Source organism: Scyliorhinus torazame, chromosome 29 (assembly GCF_047496885.1).
Source record: "Scyliorhinus torazame isolate Kashiwa2021f chromosome 29, sScyTor2.1, whole genome shotgun sequence".
Taxonomy (NCBI): domain Eukaryota; kingdom Metazoa; phylum Chordata; class Chondrichthyes; order Carcharhiniformes; family Scyliorhinidae; genus Scyliorhinus; species Scyliorhinus torazame.
The window spans coordinates 29,839,997-29,851,332 of NC_092735.1; the positions used below are offsets into that span (position 1 = coordinate 29,839,997).

Here is an 11,336-nt window from a genome sequence, read left to right on the forward strand (position 1 = left end):
GTGGTGTGAGTGTGTGGGTGTGAGTGTGTGGGTGTGAGTGTGTGGGTGTGAGTGTGTGTGAGTGTGTGGGTGTGAGTGTGTGGGTGTGAGTGTGTGGGTGTGAGTGTGTGGGTGTGAGTGTGTGGGTGTGAGTGTGTGGGGGTGTGAGGGTGTGTGGGTGTGAGGGTGTGTGGGTGTGTGGGTGTGAGGGTGTGTGGGTGTGAGGGTGTGTGGGTGTGAGTGTGTGGGTGTGAGTGTGTGTGGGTGTGAGTGTGTGTGGGTGTGAGTGTGTGTGGGTGTGAGTGTGTGTGAGTGTGTGTGAGTGTGTGTGAGTGTGTGTGAGTGTGTGTGAGTGGGTGTGAGTGTGTGTGAGTGTGTGTGAGTGGGTGTGAGGGTGTGTGGGTGTGAGGGTGTGTGGGTGTGAGGGTGTGTGGGTGTGAGGGTGTGTGGGTGTGAGTGTGTGGGTGTGAGTGTGTGTAGGCGTGAGTGTGTGTAGATGTAAATGTGTGAGTGTGAGTGTGAGTGTGAGTGTGAGTGTGAGTGTGAGTGTGAGTGTGAGTGTGAGTGTGAGTGTGAGTGTGAGTGTGAGTGTGAGTGTGAGTGTGAGTGCCTTGCGATGTCCACACCCTGAGCAATAATTTGAGAACAAAGGCACCGCGCCATGAGGAGATTCGCGGAGAATGAAGTCCTTCTAGATATCTCTGACAAAACGTAATGACATGCCATTGGGGTGAGCCTTTCTGTCATTTGATTTGATTTGATTTTGATTTGATTTATTGTCACACGTACCGAAGTACAGTGAAAAGTATTTTTCTGCGGCTGAGGGAACGTACACAGTTCGTACACAGTAGACACAAAGAATAATCGACAGAGAACATTGCCAAATGGTACATCGACAAACAGTGGTTGGTTACAGTGCGGAACAAGGGGCCAAACAAAGCAAATACATGAGCAAGAGCAGCCTAGGGTGTTGTGAATAGTGTTCGTACAGGGAACAGATCAGTCCGAGGGGGAGTCGTTGAGGAGTCTTGTAGCTTTGGGGAAGAAGCTGTTCCTATGTCTGGATGTGCGGGTCTTCAGACTTCTGTACCTTCTGCCTGGTGGAAGGGTCTGGAAGAAGGCAATGCCTGGGTGGGAGGGGTCTCTGATAATACTGTCTGCCTTCCCGAGGCAGCGGGAGGTGTAGACAGAATCAATGTGGGGGTGGCAAGCTTGTGTGATGCGTTGGGCTGAGTCCACCACACTCTGCAGTTTCTTGCGATCTTGAGCCGAGCAGTTGCCACACCGAGCTGTGATGCAGCTGGATAGGATGCCCTCTATGGTACATCTGTAGAAGTTTGTGAGAGTCGATGCAGACATGCCGAATTTCTTTAGCTTCCGTAGGAAGGAGAGACGTTGTTGGGCTTTCTTGATTGTCGGTCGCGTCAACGTGAGTGGACAAGGGCAGACTGTTGGTGATGGCGACCCCCAGAAACTTAAAGCTATCGACCATCTCCACTTCGGAGCGTTTAAGTTGCTTGAGGTGTGTTTCTGCACAGCTCCACAACGCTGCAAACATTGCGTCAAAGAGATCAAAGTCAGGAACGACACGACCAAACGCCCATCTCGCCTTCGTATTATTCCTGAGAACCTGTCAGTCCACATAACCCTGGCCCTATCCTCCCTCAAATACCTGAACTGTGCCGCCAGCTGTGTTTGGCATGCGGCATGGTTTCCAGCCTGGAGGTACCTTAGAACACAGAACATAGAAAATACAGCACAGAACAGGCCCTCCGGCCCACGATGTTGTGCCGAACCTTTGTTCTAGATTAATCATAGATTATAATAGAATTTACAGTGCAGAATGAGGCCATTCGGCCCATTGAGTCTGCACCGGCTCTTGGAAAGAGCACCCTACCCAAAGTCAACACCTCCACCCAACACTAAGGGCAATTTTGGACACTAAGGGCAATTTATCATGGCCAATCCACCTAACCGGCACATCTTTGGACTGTGGGAGGAAACCGGAGCACCCGGAGGAAACCCACGCAGACACGGGGAGGATGTGCAGACTCCGCACAGACAGTGACCCAAGCTGGAATCGAACCCGGGACCCCGGAGATGTGAAGCAATTGTGCTATCCACAATGCTACCGTGCTGCCCTTAAGGACAAATAAATCTACACTATATCATTTTACCGTAATCCATGTACCTATCCAATAGCTGCTTGAAGGTCCCTAATGTTTCCGACTCAACTTCTTCCACAGGCAGTGCATTCCATGCCCCCACTACTCTCTGGGTAAAGAACCTACCTCTGACATCCCCCCTATATCTTCCACCATTCACCTTAAATTTATGTCCCCTTGTAATGGTTTGTTCCACCTGGGGAAAAGGTCTCTGACTGTCTACTCTATCTATTCCCCTGATCATCTTATAAACCTCTATCAAGTCGCCCCTCAGCCTTCTCCGTTCTAATGAGAAAAGGCCTAGCACCCTCAACCTTTCCTCGTAAGACCTACTCTCCATTCCAGGCAACATCCTGGTAAATCTCCTTTGCACCTTTTCCAAAGCTTCCACATCCTTCCTAAAATGAGGCGACCAGGGGCGAAATTCTCCGGAAACGGCGCGATGTCCGCCGACTGGCGCCCAAAACGGCGCAAATCAGTCGGGCATCGCGCCGCCCCAAAGGTGCGGAATGCTCCGCATCTTTGGGGGCCGAGCCCCAACCTTAAGGGGCTAGGCCCGCGCCGGACGAATTTCCGCCCCGCCAGCTGGCGGAAAAGGCCTTTGGTGACCCGCCAGCTGGCGCGGAAATGACATCTCCGGGCGGTGCATGCGTGGGAGCGTCAGCGGCCGCTGACGGCATTCCCGCGCATGCGCATTGGAGGGAGTCTCTTCTGCCTCCGCCATGGTGGAGACCATGGCGGAGGCGGAAGGGAAAGAGTGCCCCCACGGCACAGGCCCGCCCGCGGATTGGTGGGCCCCGATCGTGGGCCAGGCCACCGTGGGGGCACCCCCTGGGCCAGATCGCCCCGCGCCCCCCTCAGGACCCCGGAGACTGCCCACGCCGCCTTGTCCCGCCGGTTATGTAGGTGGTTTAATCTACGCCGGCGGGACAGGCATTTTAGCGGCGGGACTTCGGCCCATCCGGGTCGAAGAATCGCGGGGGGGGGCGCGGGGGGGCCCCGCCAACCGGCGCGGCGCGATTCCCGCCCCTGCCGAATATCCGGTGCCGGAGACTTCAGCAACCAGCAGGGGCGGGATTCACGCCAGCCCCCGGCGATTCTCCGACCCAGCGGGGGGGTCGGAGAATCTCGCCCAAGAACTGTACACAGTACTCCAAATGTGGCCTTACCAAAGTTTTGTACAGCTGCATCATCACCTCACGGCTCTTAAATCATCCTTGCAGGGTGAAAGCTGTTTTGATCTTAGTGGCCCATTGTCATTGCCAGATAACAGCCTGCGCACAATGGCGCAGATGTTTGCAAAGTTCTCCACAATCTGCGCACTGTCAAGCGCTGGCTTTTATTGGAGAAGGTGGGGGGAAAGGGTTGGCACCTTTCGTCAAGTCTTGAGAATAAACATTAGGGTTGGCCATTCTGACCTCTGCACCTACACGGCACCCCCAACAATCATCACAGCCGCCCTCGCTGCCCACCCACGCTCTCGGCACAGCCAATTGGAAAGCAAGGTTTTTTTTTTATTGGGACGTGGGCGTCGCTGTCTGGGTCTGGAGCCACACGTCGGCCAGACTGGGTAAGGATGGCAGATTTCCTTCCCTGAAGGGACGATATTGTCCCGGAGCTTTCAATTTCACTGGCTGCGGTGTCGCGATTTGAACCCCCCCCCCCCGAGCATCAGTCAGGTCCCCATGTACTAAAGTCCACTGATGTTACAACTACGTCACCTTCACTTCCATGGGAACAGGTGTAGGCCATTCAGCCCCTCAAGGCCTGCACACCTTCCATTCAATAGGATCGTGGCTGACGGTTAACACTGTTGCTTCACAGCGCCAAAGTCCTGGGTTCGATTCCCGGCTTGGGTCCCAGTCTGTGAGGAGTCTGCACGTTCTCCTCGTGTCTGCGTGGGTTTCCTCCGGGTGCTCCGGTTTCCTCCCACAAGTCCCGAAAGACGTGCTTGTTAGGTGATTTGGATATTCTGACTTCTCCCTCCGTGTACCCGAACAGGCGCCGGAATGTGGCGACTAGGGGCTTTTCACAGTAACTTCATTGCAGTGTTAATGTAAGCCTACTTGTGACAATAATAAAGATTATTATTATGATTCCTGAATGTCAATCAAACCACCATTTTACTCCCACTTCCAGAATTTTTACGACTCTCCAAACGTCTCAAATAATTTAAAAAAAAACTTTGGGCGCAATCTCACGGGAAGGTTTCTAAGTGTCATTTGTGGCGGGTTCTGCTGGGAGTTTCTCCCCTGACTCTGTCAGTGAGTTTCCCGCCGCTGTCTAACCCCCACTTAGGGCAGGATTAACCAACTCCGCCGTCGTCAACGGGATCGCCCATGAAGCAACAGTGCTAACCACTGCGCTACCCTGCCGCCCACAATTGGCGACACTTTTAATAATTGACCACTTTAGGGCCTTAGTTGGGATGAGGGCTGACTGAGGCCTGGCACACTCCTTCGTAAAGTCGGTCAGGGTGGGCAGAAATCCAGCGGGAAGTCTGTCTGAGGAATTTTACTCTTCCTCCCCCCCCCCCCCCCCAACCTGCCGGCGGGGGAGTGTTAAATTCTGTCAAGCAACAGCCGTGTCGGAACCGATGTTCCAGTCGGTTTTGTTTGATTAATAAGAATGTAAGATAAATATTAGTTTCTTCAGAAGGTTATTGTGGGCTATTTATTTCAGGGGGAGAGGCCGGTGTAGTCACGTCACTGGACTGGTAACCCAGAGGCCCCGGGTTAAATATCCGGGGGCGTGGGTTCAAATCCCATCGCGCCAGCTGGTGGAATTTAATAAATTCTGATAATTGAAAATCCAACCTTCTTATTGGTGGCCACGAAACCACTGTCGATTGTGGTAAAGGTCCATCTGGTTCACTAATGTCCCTTCAGGGAAGGAAATCTGCCGTCCTTACCCGGTCTGGCCTACACGTGACTCCAGACCCACTGCAATGTAGTTGACTCTTACTTGCCCCCCTCTGAAATGGTCGATCAAACCACTCAATTCAAGGGGCAAATAGGGATTGGCAACAAATGCCGTCCTTGCCCAGCGACACACATGAAATAATTAATTTTTTTAATGTATCCCACATGTTAGATTGTTTCAGATAAACGTGTGTTATTATTGTTTATAAAATGAAACGTCCTTTGGTTAATAATTTGCTTATGATATATAAAGTGAATGCATTTAAGTCCAGCTGCATAAGGCAGCTAAAATATTTAAAGCCTCCGCATTCATTAAATGAAGCCCCCATTTAATTCAGATAAGTTTTTTATTTTTTGGTGGGTGAACACAGGTGGGGTAGGAAGGGTAGGTGGTCTATGTGGTCCTTAGCCCCACATATGAGGGCCCACGGATGAAATACTGGAGGGCCACCGCACAAGGTGGGGCATGGGCCTGACCGCGCGGCATTCCGGAACATTCTACACTGAGCATCGAATAGGCTGCCCGCGACCAAGAGAAACAAAAGAGAATCGTGCTCGCGGGGGGTGGGGGAGGGAGGGGGGGCGGTTAAGGGTTAAGGATTTCCTCTTCTCCTTGTTGAGTTAATTCGCACAATAGAGCCATACTCAGGACTCTTTGAGCAAGCCACGCAGATGGGATGCTCCCCTGGGAGTACTTGGTGTTCTGTTAACTGCTCCTGTTGGTTTGATAATGGGTCTTATTTTAGATTGACCCGTGACTGAATTGTCAAACAGCAAGGGAGGGAAAAAACACAATGAGGTTAGGGTCAAATTTTTAAACTTGACCCGAGGTCAGGGAGTGAAAAAAAAACTAGTCAAGCTGTGTTCACACACGTGTTGGTGTGTGTGCACATGTGTGTTGGTGTGTCTGTGTGTGTGTACACGTGTGTTGGTGTGTTTATGTGTGTGCACACATGTTGGGGTGAGTCCACACTTGTTGGTGTGTGCGCAACCGTATTGCCATGTGCGTGTGTGCACAAACATGTTGGTGTGTGGGTGCACACATGTGTTGGTGTGCGTGCACATTAGTTGGCGTGTGTGTGCACATGTGTGTTGGTATGTGTGTGCTCATGTGTTGGTGTGTGTGTGTGCATACATGTTTTGTTTGTCTGTGCGCGCGCGTTGTCGCATGCACTTTGGTGTGAGTGCATGTTGGTGTGAACACTCAAGCATTGTTGAGTGCATGGATTCAGTGGGCACATGCCGGTAGGCATGTATGTGTGTTTGCGTGTGGGCAGGTACGTATGCATTGGCGTGCGTGTATGTGTGTGCACATTGGTGCATGTGTTGCTGTGTGGAGGTCTGCACTTCGGTGTTTGTGCATGCATGCTGGTGTGTGTGTGTGTGGTGTGTGAATGTGTGTGGTGAGTGAGTGTGTGGTGAGTGTGTGGTGAGTGTGTGGTGAGTGTGTGTGTGTGTGTGGTGTGTGTGGTTGGTGTGTGTGGTGAGTGTGTGTGTGTGGTGTGTGTGGTGAGTGTGTGTGTGTGGTGAGTGTGTGTGTGTGTGTGTGTGGTGAGTGTGTGTGTGTGGTGAGTGTGTGGTGTGTGTAAGTGTGTGTGTGGTGTGTGTAAGTGTGTGTGTGGTGAGTGTGTGTGTGTGTGGTGTGTGTAAGTGTGTGTGTGGTGAGTGTGTGTGTGTGTGGTGTGTGTAAGTGTGTGTGTGGTGAGTGTGTGTGTGAGTGTGTGTGAGTGTGTGGTGAGTGTGTGTGTGTGGTGAGTGTGTGAGTGTGTGTGGTGAGTGTGTGTGTGGTGTGTGAGTGTGTGGTGAGTGTGAGTGTGTGGTGAGTGTGAGTGTGTGGTGAGTGTGTGTGTGTGGTGAGTGTGTGTGTGTGGTGAGTGTGTGTGTGTGGTGAGTGTGTGTGTGTGGTGAGTGTGTGTGTGTGGTGAGTGTGTGTGTGTGGTGAGTGTGTGTGTGGTGAGTGTGTGTGTGGTGAGTGTGTGTGGTGAGTGTGTGTGTGGTGTGTGAGAGTGTGTGTGTGTGAGAGTGTGTGTGTGTGGTGAGTGTGTGTGTGGTGAGTGTGTGTGTGGTGAGTGTGTGTGTGGTGAGTGTGTGTGTGGTGAGTGTGTGTGTGGTGAGTGTGTGTGTGTGGTGAGTGTGTGTGTGTGGTGAGTGTGTGTGTGTGGTGAGTGTGTGTGTGTGGTGAGTGTGTGGTGAGTGTGTGGTGAGTGTGTGTGTGGGTTGGTGTGTGGTGTGGTGTGTGGGAGTGTGTGTGTGTGTGTGTGGTGAGTGTGTGTGTGTGTGTGGTGAGTGTGTGTGTGGTGAGTGTGTGTGTGGTGAGTGTGTGTGTGTGGGTTGGTGTGTGTGAGAGTGTGTGTGGTGTGTGTGTGTGGTGAGTGTGTGTGGTGAGTGTGTGTGGTGTGTGTGTGTGGTGAGTGTGTGGTGTGGTGTGTGGGAGTGTGTGTGTGTGTGTGTGGTGAGTGTGTGTGTGGTGAGTGTGTGTGTGGTGAGTGTGTGTGTGGTGAGTGTGTGTGTGGTGAGTGTGTGTGTGGTGAGTGTGAGTGTGGTGAGTGTGAGTGTGGTGAGTGTGAGTGTGGTGAGTGTGAGTGTGGCGAGTGTGAGTGTGGCGAGTGTGAGTGTGGCGAGTGTGAGTGTGGCGAGTGTGAGTGTGGCGAGTGTGAGTGTGGCGAGTGTGAGTGTGGCGAGTGTGAGTGTGGCGAGTGTGAGTGTGGCGAGTGTGAGTGTGGCGAGTGTGAGTGTGGCGAGTGTGAGTGTGGCGAGTGTGAGTGTGGCGAGTGTGAGTGTGGCGAGTGTGAGTGTGGCGAGTGTGTGTGTGGCGAGTGTGTGTGTGGCGAGTGTGTGTGTGGCGAGTGTGTGTGTGGCGAGTGTGTGTGTGGTGAGTGTGTGTGTGTGTGTGGTGAGTGTGTGTGAGTGTGTGTGTGTGTGTGAGTGTGTGTGTGTGGTGAGTGTGTGTGTGTGGTGAGTGTGTGTGTGTGGTGAGTGTGTGTGTGTGTGTGTGTGTGTGTTGTGTGTGTGTATACGTGGGCAGACATCTACCCTGTGACATCACAAATACAGGCTCAACCTTCAGAACATTGTTATCTTTGGGCTGAACTGTCCGTTTGGGAGACTATGTTGCCCCGCCAGAGAGGAATGGCCTCTGATTTGCGCTCGCACTGGGAGCGGGAATACAGAGGCCGCCATTTTGAGCGGGTGGCCCAATTGCGAGATCCGGTGTCTGGCTCCCCGCCCGCAACACAATTCAACTCCTCCCCCCACCACCACGGGATTTACAGGGTCATTCCACCCCCCCCCGCCCACCGACCCCACAAGAACCCCCCACCACAGAGACCCCCACCAGAGACCCTTCCATCACAGAGACCCTGCCCCTGGTGAGCACTCCAAACAGAGACAATGACAACAAAAATTACCTGTACTCTAAACCTGCTGCCTCAGACAGAGGAAGCAGCACCTGCAAACTCCTAGAAATGGGAAACCCCATCAGCTGGATTGAAACCCCCTCAGAGCTTTGATTTCATTCACGTCAATGAGGAGAAACTGAGATGAGGAGAAACTACTTCACTGGTGAATCTTTGGGATTCTCCACCCCAGAGTGTAATGAGTGCTCCACCCATGAACATATTTAAGTCTTGGGGAGAGGCAGATTTCTGGTCGCCCGGGGAATCATGGGAGCCCAACGTCGTCCATGATCGAACTGAACGGCGGAGCCGGCTCGATGGGCCGAATGACCCACTCCAGCTGGTTCTCTTGTGTTCTCCAGACGGAAATTCCCGTTGGAAAAATCCTTAGCAGCGCAGCGAGCGGCAAGTACGGCAGGAAAATAGATGACCAGGTCGGAGGTAATTTTTAAAAAATATTTTTGTTTTATGTTGCAGTGAGAAGCCATCCAAGACCAGGGCCAAGTCCTTATACGGTAAGTTGCATCAGGCGCCTCCGTCGCCCGGCTGCTATGGGGATCGTTTGAGGATGAGGTGGTTGGGGCCTATAGTCCAGGCTTCCAGCAAGCCTGAGAAAGGGGAACATGCAAACCCGCCCGCTCAAAATGGCGGCCTCTGTATTCCCGCTCCCAGTGTAAGCGCAAATCAGAGGCCATTCCTCTCTGGCGAGGGAACATAGTCTCTCAAACGGCAGCCGATAGCATTGTGGATAGCACAATTGCTTCACAGCTCCAGGGTCCCAGGTTCGATTCCCGGCTTGGGTCACTGTCTGTACGGAGTCTGCACATCCTCCCCGTGTGTAGTGGGTTTCCTCCGGGTGCTCCGGGTTCCTCCCACAGTCCAAAGATGTGCAGGTTAGGTGGATTGGCCATGCTAAATTGTCCTTGGTGTCCAAAATTGCCCTTAGTGTTGGGTGGAGTTACTGGGTTATGGGGATAGGGTGGAGGTGTTGATCTTGGGTAGGGTGCTCTTTCCAAGAGCCGGTGCAGACTCGATGGGCCGAATGGCCTCCTTCTGCACTGTAAATTCTATGAAATGCTATGATCCTTGGCGTCGGTGGCCAGAGGAAGTCGGCTAAGCTCGACAACATTGAGGGGCTGTGTTATGGGCCAGGGTTTAGAGAACCCCAAAGTGTATCATGGAGTTCCCCTGACCCACAACTTTTAATAGATTGTGGTATGGGGAGCACACGGCCCACTCTACAGGTGTGGCACGGCTGAAATGGAAAAGTATTTTCCATTCCGGCTGTGACTGCAGCTATCCAGCTCTGAAAATGAAACTAAAACCCACCCTGCAGCAAACAGCCTAAAACGAAAGTAAAAAGCTGACAAGACAGCCCAGCTCCACCCACACTCTGACATCACTGCAGTAGTAAACACCCATTTCTTAAAGGTACATTTCTTAAACAGAAATGGCCCTTCGGCCCATCCAGTCTGCACCGCCATGTGAAGGAAAACACCTGACCTGCCGACCTAATCCCATTTGACAGCACTTGGCCCATCACCTTGAATGTTACGATGTGCCAAGTGCTCCCTCGCTCAATCCTGTCCACTTCCCCCTCGATCATATTGACTCTTATTTATTCCCCCCCCCCCCCACTTCCCAACCCCACCACTAGAGGTTGTTCGTCATGTGTGAACCTGGTCAACCAAACAACTGAGCCTTGGTGAAGCATCTCAACAGCTCCTGGTTCACACAGCTGCCCACCTCTCTGATGGTACCGCCAGATACCCTCCCTCCACAGCCCAAGACCAGAGATCACGCTTCATTCAATCTGATGATGCGTCAGCGAGGACACAAAAATTGGAAGCAGGAGTAGGCCATTCGGCCCCTCGAGCCTGCTCTGCCATTCACGAAGATCATGCCCACTCTGACTGCGCTCTCAACTCCACTCTCCCGCCAGCCCCGCCCCCCCCCATGACCCTTGACTCCCTCCCATTCATCGAAAATCTGTCTAATTCAACGCTGAATATTAATTTTAATAATCTTTACTGTCACAAGTAGGCTTACATTATCACTGCAATGAAGTTACTGTGAAAATCCCCCAGTCGCCACATTCCGGCACCTGTTCAGGTACACTGAGGGAGAATTCAGAATGTCCAATTCACCTAACAAGCATGTCTTTCGGGACTTGAGGGAAGAAACCGGAGCACCCGGAGGAAACCCACGCAGACACAGGGAGAACGTGCAGACTCCGCACAGACAGTGGCCCAAGCCGGGAATCGAACCTGGGACCGTGGAGCTGTTGATTCCCAGTTTAGCAAAGCCTCAACCTTAACATTCCCGTCCATTTTTTTCACCAAACTTCTCACTGCATTCAAAACCCTCCAGTGCAAATATATATATATTCAGCCAGAGATTATTAGAATGCATGAGCAGTTCGACGTGAATGCTTTATCGTCTCTCCCAAGCAGACTCCCTCTGCTGGTATATGCGTGTATGGTAGCCTCAAGTGGACAAAATACAGAATGCATTTTTTGATACACTGACCCTTACCCTCTGTGTCCTCCTCCAATCCTTAACCCCACCCATCTACCTTCGATCCATATCCTTTTATACTTTGGGTTCACGAGAATTGGCCAGTCTCAAATTTAGCAGAATTACCTGAGCCAGTGTCTACTGCTTTTTGTGGGAGAGGCATCCACACATCGACCACCCTTCCCTAATTCCTAGAGTCATAGAGTTTTACAGCACTGAAAGAGGCCATTCTGCCCATTGTGCCCGTGACCACCATCGAGCTCCTATCTATTCTAATCCCACTTTCCAGCACTTGGCCCTAGCCGTGTATGCTATGATGTATCAAGTGCTCATCTAAATGCTTCTTAAAGGTATTGAGG

General features: G+C 52.1%; 1 protein-coding gene across 2 annotated transcripts in view; it reads left to right on the top strand.

Annotated features, from left to right (window-relative positions):
* LOC140403985 (epidermal growth factor receptor kinase substrate 8-like protein 1) overlaps positions 1 to 11,336 on the top strand; it is an 87,472-nt gene that overhangs the window by 21,459 nt on the left and 54,677 nt on the right. For both annotated transcript variants that reach the window (XM_072492302.1, XM_072492301.1), the window contains exon 3: positions 8,938 to 8,975. In XM_072492302.1, the coding sequence (XP_072348403.1) occupies positions 8,938 to 8,975 (38 nt within the window). The remainder of the gene's footprint in view (positions 1 to 8,937; positions 8,976 to 11,336) is intronic.